The following is a 13,606-nucleotide window of genomic DNA, read 5'->3' as shown; positions in this document are numbered from 1 at the left end:
CCTAGAGAGAATTGCCACCCAAGTGCTCCAATATACGCCTGATGGAAAAGAAAAGGGGAAAAACTAAAAAGAAACTAGAAGCAGATAATCATGAAGGATTTGACTGCAACAGGAAAAAAACTGGAGGGACGCTGTGGATCTAACTTCAGAGCAAAAACAATAGTATACTTTGATCGTCTCATACGTTACAGGATGCGAGAGTTCCAAAGTCTAAATAAATCTAATATGCACTCTGCAATGCAAGTACACCGGGATATGGTATACAAAATTTTTTACCACCCCCACCAATCTCCATTTTATTTTGGGTAGCTTTGACTATTCCCCCCCCCCTCTTTTTTTACAAAAGGGTCACCACTTATCAAGGCCCAAAGGCCACTCGAGGATAAGGATTACTGAGTGTACAGTAGCTAATGGGAAAATATCTAGTAATCGTGGGCAATGGAAATTTAGTAAATTGGATTACTTAAGGAGACGGCTCATCAAGAACTTGTTTACATTGGACTTGAAGATGATCATATTGTAGTCAGCAGGAAAGCAATTAAACAGAAGATAGTTCCACAGGTGTGCAGTTCTAAGAAAGAAGCTTTTTTTCATGGAATCTACGTTTAGGCTTCTGTTCTGGACTCTGTTTGCTATTTGCCAGACTTGCATACTGACCGTCAGTGTTGGACACATGAATGGGTTTGTGAACAATCTGAGTTAGGTCATAAACAATGGAGAAATCATCACATAACCTCCCCTCATCATCTGTCTTGTTTGAGTGGCTAACCATTACACATTGTGCTAGAAGATTTACTCACACCAGAGAATATCCTATATCTCTACAAAGCTACCAAAATTTTAAATTTCTTTATAGTATTTTAAAGTGTTTTTTAGATGGCAAAATATTGGTGCAATCTGCCATTTTAAAATTCAAATATTTCAAATTTGCATGAAATTTGAACCATAGCTATTAAACACCAATTAAGTAAGATTCCCTGAATTTCAATTTCTTCTTTAGTTCCTTTTATGCTTAAGCCTTAAAATTTTAGAATTTTTATTTCTACATGCCACGATAAAAAGAAGTCATTCTTATTAAAAACGATTTATTTATGTATATATTTATTTAAGAAAAATAAAAAAGAAAATAAAGAAAAAAAACGGTTTGGGAATCTTAAGTAGTTTGATCTCTGGAGTGAATGTGGTATTATGGTGATTGGGGATTCTAGCTTGGAAAATGTTAGGTAAATATTAGATACAGTGACAAGGATGACCATAGAGTCCTCCTCCTCTCCAAACTTTTGAAAGGCCCTTTGCTTAATTTGTTTTGATAAATGTAACATCTTTTTTTAAATGAATAATTTTTCAAAATATTGTAACGGATTTCGATGAAAATTGGAATAAAATACTAGACATAAAGTTTAGTAGCATATCTGGATTTTAATTTTTGTAATGAGACAGAAAAACTATACTGCTCGAGAAATTTATTTTAACTGTCTTGGGACGAATATTCTTCTAGTCCTGTATATTTCTAAAAAAAAAAAAAAATAAATAAAAAAAAAATAATAATAATAAAATGATTCTTTTTTATTATTATTATAGGAGCACATTCGAAAATTCATGTTTGCCCCCGCCCCCCGGCCATTTAGAAGCACACAAATCAACCATGCTACTTGACTTTTGTTTTAAACTTTAATACAAGTCAGAAATCTATATTATATTTCTGTAAGTCTGTCTGTTCCACATTTTTTTTTTCAGTTGGGATATGGCGAGAGTGCACAGCAGGGGCAAACAAATGCAATTTCAGGACCGAATTGAAAAGCAAAAATAATTTCAAGAATGCGTGTTCACGTTTTATTAAAAATAAAAAAATGTCTATTTTGTTTAACAAAATTTTTTTTAATGTTATTCTAAGTTTCTTATATTTATTTTAATTCTAGAAATGTGCTACGGAAACTTTTATGTTCATATTTTATTAAAAAAAATGTCTATTTTGTTCTAAAAACAACAACTCAATTCTGTGTCATTATAAGTTTCTTATATTTATTAAAAAGAAAAAGAACACAAAAACTTCTCAACAAAAACAAAACAAAACAAACAATAACAAAAAAAGAAACACACACACATTCAAAAATTTCAGAATTCTGGTTTTGTTAGACAAAAGGACAGAGGCAGACAAATGCAATTTCAGAACGGAGAAAAAAAAACAAAACAAAAAACCCTTTTTTCTTTTCGATTCGGTTCTGAAATTGCATTTGTCTGCATCTGCTATGCACTCTCCCCATGTTCCAACTGAAAACCAAAATGTTGTACTGACCCACAAGTACTATTTTGAATTGTTGAGCTTTCTTCACTGGAGCAATTTCGTTTAGGTTAAGTTGTCATATAATGCATATAACATATTGCGGTGTTATATATATATATATATATATATATATATATATATATATATATATATATATATATTAGCGATGGGATGATTCCAATATTTTTCCCGATTCCAATACAATCACAGATTCCAGACTAAATTCCCGATTCTGATTCTTTATAAATCTCTAAATGTTATTTTGTCCCGATTACCGAAAAAACACATCTTAAATGTGCATGTATTTTCTTAAACACTTGTGAGGGGATGATCTAGAGATTTTAGTCTTGCTGGAAGTTTAAATCAATAAATATTTATTATTACTATAAGCAGTGGAAGGCGTTTCTTAAGCCAAAATCTAATAAAAAAGATAATTAAAGAAATCGGTTTTGGCATTGGAAAGTAGGCTCCAATTTTTCCGATTCCGATACCCCAAAAAGCTCTGATTTTTCCGATTCCAAATTAATCGTCCCAACCCTAATATATGTCTATCTATCTATATCTATATATCTATAAAAGTGAACGTGTGTGTGTGTGTGTGTGTGTGTGTGTACATTTCCCTACGCAATAACTGTCAATGTTTAGTCTACAGACTCGAAATTTGATATACAGGGTACTGAGATTTGGGAAAATCTATGTGATCGGTTTTCGGTCAGAAATTTGGCGATTAAGGGGTCAAAGTTCAACGATTTGACCTTTGAGAACTCTACCAAACTCCTCCGACAATTTTGGGTCTACGCACTTGAAATTTTAGATATAGGTTCCTTGGACATGGATCTAACTTAATAACTCGATTTGAATCTAAAACAATAAATGTTAAGGGGTCATAATAGGGGATAAATTAAAAAAATTAATCCTTTTTTTTTTTTTTGCTCAGCATACACCTCCAAATACCCGGGCAACGCCGGGCCGAAATGCTATTATATCTATAAAAGTGAACGTGTCTGTGCATCTGTCTGTCTGTGTGTATACATTTCTCTACACAATAACTCTTAATTTTAAGTCTACAGGCTCGAAATTTGATATACAAGGTACTGAGATTTGGGAAAATCGATGTGATCGGTTTTTGGCCAGAAATTTGGCGATTAAGGGGTCAAAGTTGAACGATTTGACCTTTGAGAACTCTGCCAAACTCCTCCGACAATTTTGGGTCTAAACACTTGAAATTTTAGATATAGGTTCCTTGGACATGGATCTAACTTAACTTGATTTGAGCCCAAAACAATAAATTTTAAGGGGTAATAATAGGGGTCAAAGTTAAAAAAATTGACCGCTTTTTTCTTTCTTTTTTTTTTTTTTTTTTTGCTCAACATACACCTCCAAATACCCGGGCAACGGCGGGCCCCACATGCTAGTATACATATAAGAACAAATAATTTTAAAAAAAACATGTTAAAAACACTTTAAGAAGAGTTAAAAACATATTTAATTTTCAAAAAGGAAACACAAATTTAGTGGATTGTCCTTATTTTACAGAGTTTCGAAACTTTATAAACATGTAAGTCTTTAATATTTATAATATACTTTAAGTTTGCTATTTTGGATTATCTTGGTAAACTTAATTGTAATTCTTATATATATAAAATAACATTTTTTGTACATTTGTAGATACCCCCACCAATGAGATCTTACTTTTTTGCAAGCGGTCATTTCATTATTTTAGAATTTAGGGTGCTAATCCAGAATACCCTCCCCTAGAAAAAAAAAAAAAAAATGAAGACAAATTTGTATGTAACGGAAAGAAAATATAGTACACCTAATATCACATAAATTAAGTAGTTTTATTTTTAAATAAGTAAATCAAATCTTATGGGCAAACTACGGGCGACGATCTCGCGATGCCATCTTAAAAGCATTCTGAAAGAACACGCGAGATAACTCCAAATCGTGATTTTAGAAAGCCATTCTTAACATGGTGAGAGGAGATTGGAAAAACTCAGATGGGGTTTTAAATTATTTTCGTCATAAAAATAAAACTATATGATCAAATTGCGTGATGTTTTGTATACGATACTGTTTATCAGTCACAGGTGCGTTTATCATAGAGATTATTCTTTCTTTTTTTAGGTGGGGGAGAGGGGTTGGACAAGTGCTGAATTTAGAGTAGAGTATGAATTTCGTACATAAATTTAACGTAAAGTGACTTTTCCATTATTTCCGGGCCATTGTAACTTTTAAAGGCAGTTAACTTTAAAAGTTTCTATTATTATTATTATTATTATTATTATTATTATTATTATTATTATTATTATTTTCTTTAACCACTAACTCTAAGTTCAAATGGCTACCAGTTAAGGTGATAGAAATTTAACGTAAAATAATCCCACATTTCCGAATGGGAAAATAAACAAGAATTAAAAAATAAATAAAGAAAGAAGAAAGGTACTTATACAGTTTAATCAATTATCAAATTTGATTTTCCTCTGTAAAAAAAAAAAGAAGAAAAAAGGTGCTTCTACACTTTATCGCCGAAACTGGAAACGCCATTTTATTTCGAGCACCTGTCGATTAGAATCAGAGGGAGAAATGTATCTTAAACTATGGCCGAAGTTAGAAATAAATAACAAAAAAAAAACAAAAAAAAACAAAAACAAAACAAAAAAAAAAACTAGATATTAATTACTTCCGGAAAGAACTATGAAAAGAAGTAAATAAATTGAAAGAGAACATATATCCATAATTGTTTAATTGGAAATGTTTCGATTTAATTAATTTAAAACTGGAAAGTTTTTCATTTAATTTTAGGTTAATTTATTCTTTCCGGGACCAATCATTCTCCAGATTAATTTTTTTGTTATTTATTTCATGCTTCGGCCATATTTTAAAATACTGATTTCTCCCTTGAATTTTAACAGCAGGTGCGCGAAATAAAACGGCGTCTCCAGTTTCGGCCATAAAGTGTAAAAGTACCCCCCCCTCAAAAAAAAAAAAAACTACTTGATCAAATTAAGTGATTTTTTTTTTTGCATGAAAACTTTATTCCATAACGAGTACGTATAACTTTTTTCTTTTCTTTTTTTTTTTTTTAAATGTTTTCATTTTTTTAATGTCTTGATTAAACTATACAAGTACCAAAAAACATATCGGCGTTGAAGGTATTAAAAATATATAAAACTTGACATCGGTAAGAGGAGACAATAAAAAACGAAGAATAAACGAAACGAAATTGCTCCAATCTAAAAAGTTGAATGGCCCTTCCCCTTCACTTTATCAATGTCACCAGTTTGGTTTGAATTGTGTTTGTATATCAAGAAATATGTTTTCACCTGAACGCGGTCGTTCCCATATTCTCAGCAAGTTTTTGTTTATTGTACAATTGTCCATGATATCGTTGGTGTAAGCCATTGTGGTTATGTGTCCGGTCCCAACCTGGTGGTGGTTGAAATGACGATGAGGTGCGTGTTCTCTGCAACAACTCATTTTTTTTTTTTTTTGCTCTGGTAGCGGACGATGCTCAGCCGAATTGAACACACCCTGCTTCGAACAGGACGCGCACAATAATGGCCAACTGATGACAATGACAACAACAACAACATCTGGTAAAGGGATTAAATATTTATTAGTCAAAATGGAAGGTGGATTTTTACCTGAAGGCATTAATAACGAAGCTGATGAGAAGTAATCCAGTTAAAAGGGGTAGAGCAGGTAAGCAGGTAGACGACTGCTGTTGCCCAGTGTGTGTGGGAGAGTGTGAGAGAGAAAGAGAGATTGAGAAAATGTTACATAGACAAAGAAAAGTGAGAGGGAGAGTGTGAGAGAGAAAGAGAGATTGAGAAAATGTTACATAGACAAAGAAAAGTGAGAGGGAGAGAGAGAAAGAAAGTGAGAGAGAAAGAGAGCGAGAAAGAGAGAGAGCGAGAAAAAGAGAGTGAGAGAAAGGAAGTTAGAGAAAGAAAGTTAGAGAAAGAGAAAGAAAGTGGGAGAGAAAGAGAGAGAAAATGCGAGAGAAAGAGAGAGAAAGTGAGTGAGAAAGACTGAAAAAGACAAAGAGAAACATAGACAGAGGAAAATAGGGAAACAGAGAGGGGGGGGGATATTAGCAACAATGGTATAAGATCGAGTTATTGTTGACTATTACTTCTTTAAGCTACCCCCACCCAACCCATGTAAACAACTTTAAATTGTTAAATTCACAATTTTTAACAATCTTTTATTTTTTATTATTTTCTGAGCTTTTTGTTTTTGCTAAGGATTAAGCATCCGGTAGGATGCCAGACATTCACCTTAGACATCTTTTTAAGATTCAAACGCAATTGTTGCACTTGATTCACCAAGTCTATTTGCCAGGTAGTTTTGGAAATTATTTTTCATGAGTCCGGTTGCTCCTATAATTACTAGAATGATGGAAATCTTCCTAGGATTCCAGTTTCTCTCCGCGTCGTACCTTAAAACTAGGATCAGAACAGTGTTTACTCAGTCAAGCCTAATTTAATGAACCAACGACTTTTGTCGGTTAGTCATTCAATTCCATTTTTAATATGACTTAATATCCCGGTTAAGAGTTTTTAATGAAAGAAGGGTTATCTTTATGACTACTGTTTCCATTTCACTTCTAGTTTCCTCCTCACCATGTTAAACATGTTTTTTTTTTGTTTTTTTTTATATAATAACATTATTATTTAGAAAAGCCTTTCTGAACATGGAAATTAAAAAGAAGAAAAAAAGAACATAGCCATGACAAAGATTGATTACAAGAAAACCTACCAAAGAATAACTCAAGTACGAATAATTAACTGCTTAAGAATGTACAAGATATCTGACAAGATTATTAAGCTTATTAAGAAAGCAATGGAAACATGGAGATTGGAACTGACAGCTGGAGGGCAGCACTTAACTGGTATAAGAATACAGACATCCATTTTCTAAGGAGACTCAGTATCACCACTAATGTTTATCATAATCATGATGTGCCTCCACTACATACGAAGGAAATGTGGTGCTGGGTACAAGTTTACAAACACAGAACAAAGAATAAACCACCTCATGTAGATGGATGACCTTAAGCTGTTTGCAAAAAAAAACCAAACAAAAAACAAAAAAGAGAACTAGAAAAGTTAACAAATAATAAGTTAACAAATTTACAGAATTTCCATTACTAACAATTACTATATTGTCCAATTGACTACTGTACACTTAATTCTTATCCTCGAGTGGTCTCTGAGCCTTGATAAGTGGTTATGCCTATGTAAAAAAAAAAAAGCAAAAAAAAGCTGATAAACGTGACCAAAATCTTCAGTCAGGACATTCAAATGTAATTCAGAATGAAAAAGTGTACACTACTAGAAATGAAAAGGAGAAAACTGGAGACAGTGAAGGTCACAAAACTGCCAAGAAAAGAGGAGGTGAGGGTGTTCCTCACAAATGATGCCTACAAATATCTGCGAGTTGTGGAAGCAGATACCATCAAGTCTGCAGAAATGAAAAAAAAAGATTGGAAAAGAATACCTGAGAAGTACAAGAAAACTCTTAGAAACTAAATTATATAATAAAAATCTATTAAAGGGAATAAACACCGGGGCAGAGTGTTCAAAGTATAAATAGATAATTCTTATCAAGGTAATTAAAGAATTGTTTGGGTTTATTAACATTTCCTATATATATATATATATATATATATATATAGTCGGTTCAACCCACCTAGAGTGAGTGTTACTAATTTTATTATATATATAATAAAAATAGTGACACTCACTCTAGGTGGGTTGAACTGACTTCCGTCAAAGGAAGAAAGGTCCTGGGAATACAAAATTCACAAGCGGTCCCAGTCACCTGTAATTTATATCTATTTCTCTTAATCTGTGTGTCTGTCCGTTCTACTTTCTCTTGGAAACTACTGGGTCAATCTGGACGAAATTTTGTACAGTTATTGGTCGTAATAAGGTGCTAAGTATTATGGTATCTCGTCGATGCAGAGTTACGGATTAATAGGGATTAGTCGCCACAATATTTCATTTACTCTAGAAACACTCGACTCACTGTAAGTCAGCAGGCTTTTACAGTTTTTAATGATCAAAAAGTGTAGCTATATAGATTATATATATATACAACAAAAAGGCGTTTGTAATAGCTCAATAATGTAGAACTAGAGCACAAATATCAACAAACATAGGGAGCAAATTTTCATAAATTCATTAAAAAGACAATTTATATTTACATACAATTGTTTCAGCCTATCACAATCATGTATATCTTCAAGATATACAGAATGTTCAAAAGAGACATCTATTTTATGAAGGGGTTTTTATCAGTGCCTATATATTACTTGTGCATATATTTTTATTTCAGTTGATACTAGCCATTAATTTAATCTTCCAGCAATACCTCCAGGTTAACAGAAATGTTAGAAACTCAGTTTCATCAACCGACATTTTTGCTAGTGTAACACACTAGCAGATTCTCTATTCAGTATGGTAAAAACAGTGGCTCTTAGGCATTACTGTTATTTTGGATATTTTTTTTTGTTTTAATTTTTTAAGAACTTCTTTAAATTCAATTCAAGAAGACCCTATCTGAAAATGTCAAAGTTTTGCAGAACTTTTAGGCAAAAACAAAATAAATACACAAAAGTAATACAATTACACAAAATAAAACATTAATTCTCTGAAAATTTATTGAATTAAAATAAAATTAAGAAAATTCTGAAATTAGTGAAAGTTGTCATAGCAAAATAGTTTTAACATTTGTCATTATTGGAATGTGTAGGACTTTTTCTTTTTTTTTTTTAAACATTTTTTACAAAATTTTAACTTTCATAATAAATAAAGATACTTTCAGAATTTTCTTTATTTTATTTTAATTCAATAAATGTTCAGATAATGTTTTATTTTGTGTTTTTGTATTACTCCAGTGTGTTTGTTTTGTTTTTACCTTAAAATTATGCAAAACTTTGACATTTTCGGATAGAGTCGTTTTGATTTATCTCCCCTTTAAAGGAGTTCTATAAAAATAAATACAAAAAATTGTCCAAAATAACAGCCAAAACAGTCTAAGGGGAACCAAAACATTGACTGAAGAACAGATTATTTTTGTTATCTGTAACCTTGTGGGTTGAGTTTCCAATGTTACTGTGAAACCGAGAGTATCGATGGAATATCAAACTAATCTAAAGTGTGAATTAATACAGATATACATATATTACTTTATAGCTTACTACAACAAATTGAAATATTGACTTTTTTTTTCATTTTCTTTCTTTGAAGATTGTAATGCTGGGTATGGGGCAGCCAAACCAGCTGCCAACATTGGCCTGCTTTTTATTGAAACTAACCGAGAGCTCTTTTTAGTATCCTCGCTGTTCCCTTAAGTGCAATTGATCTCTTTTGCACTTGGTTCACTAGAAATATTAGTTAGGTAGGACTTCAGGTTCTTCTTCATAAGCCCTATAGCACCTATAATAACTGGTATGATTGATATCTGTCTAAGATTCCAGTTTCTTTTCATCTCATACATGAGACCTTGATATTTGGTCTGTTTCTCTCTCTCAGATCTGTTCAGACTTCCATCATTAGGGACAGTCCTTCAACCAAGGTTGCCACTCTTTCCAACTTATTCCATATAACTATGTCAGGTTTTACAGCAGCATTTTCAAGGTAGGTGACTGTAGGGATTACATGGTCGTAATGTATGGTATAAGTCATTTCCAACTGTTCTTTCCGGTTGATGTTCCCAGGACTTGCTACTACACTGAATGTTTAATTTTTTACATTTTTTAATTGACTTTAGAATGCAATTTCTTGTGACGATGTAGTTTTTCAAAAACTTTGAAGGGAGACAACTGAAACAGCAATGAATTTATTTGTCAAAAATTTCAAAATTTTAAGAGAGAAAAAAAAAGCCTCAAACATTCTTTAGATCTTCATATGTTCAGTGTCGATGCTCAGATCTTTGAAGCTCTTTCACAAGAAACACTCGTCTAGCTGTAAACACTATCAATAATTCCCCCCACTCTTTATCTGTGCCTAAACCTAAACGTAGATTCCATGAACAAAGCTTCTTTCTTAGAACTGCACGCCTGTGGAATTGTCTTCCGTTTTCCTGCTTTCCGGCTGACTACAATATGGTTGTGTTCAAGTCTAATGTAAATAAGTTCTTGATGAGCCGTTCCATATAAGTTATCAAATTTACCAAATTTTCATTACTAATGATTACTATATTGTCCAATTTCTACTGTACACTCTTTAACCCTTATCCTTGAGTGGCCTCTTGGCCTTGATAATGTGGTGATGCCTATGTAAAAAAAAAAAAAAAAAAAAAGCTCTCCCTGAAACTTGGATGCCTTTCACCCTTGCTATTGTGGTGTAGTCTATGGCATTGGCAGGGTCATTTTTGACAACAGCCTTTTTGGATATTGCTAAGAATCACATCAATATCTATTACAATGTGTTGGTCGGTTGGTCGGTTGGCACTAACCCTATTTGAGTTTAAATGACTTCCTCCAAAGGAGGAAGTTTTATGGGAGTATGAAATTCACATGCGGTCCCCAGTCACATATATATCCCCATTAAGGGAGATGACAACGTTAGGTTTCTGCAACTCTTGCAGGGAGGTGTCAACGTTTTCCTACATACAGCGCCTGGAATTCCCAAATTGGTCACCCATTTTAGTAATAACCAAGCTCAACGTTGCTTAACTTCGATGATCTGATGGGAACCAGTGTGTCCACGTGATTATGCCGTATCTGTTGACAGTAAGTACAACAACTCTTATCATGGACCCTTTTATGATTACCTCCCTTTTACGTTGTAATCCCATAATCCCTTTTTACTCCCTGCTTCCTCTTCCTGTCCTAAAAAAAAAAATACTTCTCTTTATACTCGTCACACGCGTGTTTGTGTCCTCCTTCAAATCTTTGTTCCAGTTCCTTTTCTCTTTTCACTGAAATGCAACTCGCAACAGTGTCTATTATTATAAAGTCATATTTCTATCTGTTTGTTTTTTCACAATTTGGTTTATGTATACAAAAAATACTCTATTTCACGAATAGATTTTAATACTGAAAACGGGGTATTCTTGTAGGATTTCTATATATACTATTTATTCAAAAAGAATCAACATTCAATAGGTTATCTCATTTGCATATTACATTAAAGAAAATCTGTTTTAATAATTAGTTCTAAATCTTTAATGGAAATTAGTAATAGAATTGTTTAAAGTATTCTATTCAGAAATATTATATAAAGTTGATTTATTTGTTTTTAATTTACGTTTATTTTTAATTATTATAACCAACATCAGCTGCATTTAAAAACAGAAGTTTTCGTTTGACCTACGAGTTATTTTCTTTTAAGCTATAAGATTTTATTTCCCCGTTTGAATTTCATAGATGAAGATGACTATGTTTTATGCTTCCAAAAATCCAAAATATGGTCAACTTTCAGGAAAATCCTAGCAACTTAGAATATTTGGTGCATCTTAAATAGTATGTGACTAAACCTTCCGCTCAGCAATATGTTTTTTACCTGGTAATGCCAGTTATGCACAGCTAGTTTAATATAAATTGGGGATAAAAATTATGTTATAAGTAAAGGGAGAAAATGAAGGATATATATGGGCGTGCATATATATATATAATGGAAATAAATGAAACATTAAAAAATAAAAGGGTCACCAGTTAGCAAGTGCTAACTAAAAGATAGACAGAAGCTTTGTAAATGCAAAAATTAAGACAACGAATAGAATTCATATTAACAAAACATTTTTAAATCTAAAATTTTATAAGTATATAAAAGTTTTCAGTCATAAAAATGTTTGGTAAAAAAAAAGTCACAAGTCAAAATGTTCATTGTATATATAATATGCATATGTAAGTAATATACGTATGCGAGTATTTGGCAGCGTGGCATTGTGTATGTGTGTTGGTTTACCTTGTTCTTGTTAGTGTGTGCATAGCTGTGAGTAGCAACTGCTAAATCTGTGTCCCATTTGAAGGTTCTTGATAAATTGTAGAAATGTATTCATAATTTGATTGGCCCCACACTTTCTTCTTCACTGCAACCTCTCTGTTACAGACGTGATGTTGCTAGTCTCAGTTTTTTCTACAAATATTATGATGGCATGTGTTCTTCTGAATTGTCAGATCTATTCCCTGCTTCCTTTGTTCCAGCTTGTTTGACTCGTTGGTCTGGTGGTCTCCATCAATTTGTTGTTTGGATATCTCATTGTAAAACAGCTTGTTATTCCAATAGCTTAGTTTCCAAGAACTACACACTTATGGAACTCTCTTCCTGCTGATTGTTTTCCTCTTAACTATAGCTTTAATCTTTTCAAGACTAAAACCAATAGGCATCTCATGTCTTTGCCATAATCATCTTTCATCCTTGTTAGCTCCTTACATCAAGTGGCTTCACAACTTGTCTGGAGAGATTTCCATGAAAAACAAGTGAAGCATGCATGGTCCCACACAGTGAACGAGTCATAAAAAAATGACTAAGTTCAGCATTTGCTCCCCCCCCCATTTAGCCCCAAAAGTCCCTAAGGCCTTAACATATTTAAATTTGAGTTCAGCACCAATCAAAACTGCTAAATAGACATACACAGAAAATTTTAGACAAATATGGTAAAATAGTCCCAAAACGGGAGTTTTTTTTATTAGCCTAAAAGAGCCCCTGGGGCACACCCAAGAGTTATCGTGAAGTATAGACAAACAAAATTATATAGAAATCAGTTTGTTACAACTTTTTAGAAAGTTTCACAAAAATTCAAGGCATCAATTTTTTTTAATAAGCACAAAAGTGTCAATTTTAGCCATTTTAACCTGAAAGGCACCCCTAGGGGGTACTGGAGTTTTCCCCAGAAAATCTGTTCTGTTACTTTTTTACTCATATCATGTTTAATGTTTGTGCAAAATTTAAAAAAATTCCAAGGCGTAGCTATTGAGAAAAATGTGAACGGATGGACAAGGGTGAATTTACAGGTCCACCCTCCTTTTGTCAGGGGGACCAAAAATTTTTTTTAATACATAGATAGCTAAAGGATGGATACACTACTTGTTCAGCTAATTATAAATTACAGCCAATTGAACAATTGAATCTGAAGTTTTTTGGGTTTTTTTTTTTAATATTACTCAATCCCAGAACTAAAGTATATTATGTGTATGAAAATAATGAACCTAGATCAAATTGGTTAACATATGATGATGGCCGGAGAGTCAAGGCGAGCAAGAGAGATGATGTCTTGTAAACATGACGCTCGAAGTCTGCTCGTAAAAAGCGCAAAAGTGCTGGCCGGTAATGCTATCTTGCACAAAATTGCTTTAGCCGAACA

At 32.7% G+C, this 13,606-nt stretch overlaps 1 protein-coding gene and 1 pseudogene across 8 annotated transcripts in view; both read right to left on the bottom strand.

The window, feature by feature from the left end:
• The window catches only part of LOC145297068 (protein FAM110B-like), a 202,555-nt gene that overhangs the window by 109,277 nt on the left and 79,672 nt on the right, over nt 1-13,606 (bottom strand). Inside the window, exon 1 of one of the 8 annotated variants that reach the window (XM_080143319.1) lies at nt 5,932-6,043. The exons of 5 other annotated variants lie outside the window; for them this stretch is intronic. In XM_080143319.1, coding sequence (XP_079999445.1) covers nt 5,932-5,941 — 10 coding nt within the window. In that variant the 5' untranslated portion in view covers nt 5,942-6,043. Of the gene's footprint in view, nt 1-5,610; nt 5,897-5,931; nt 6,044-13,606 lie in introns of those variants that run through there. 2 more of the 8 variants (XM_080143300.1, XM_080143307.1) reach the window with 2 other exon arrangements.
• Nucleotides 10,905-11,023, bottom strand: LOC145241989 (5S ribosomal RNA; annotated as a pseudogene).

This window comes from Euprymna scolopes, chromosome 2 (assembly GCF_053919585.1).
Source record: "Euprymna scolopes isolate OS-2025 chromosome 2, ASM5391958v1, whole genome shotgun sequence".
In the NCBI taxonomy this organism is placed as follows: domain Eukaryota; kingdom Metazoa; phylum Mollusca; class Cephalopoda; order Sepiida; family Sepiolidae; genus Euprymna; species Euprymna scolopes.
The sequence above is the reverse complement of the archived record's forward strand: the minus strand, read 5'-3'. Positions and strand labels throughout refer to the sequence as shown.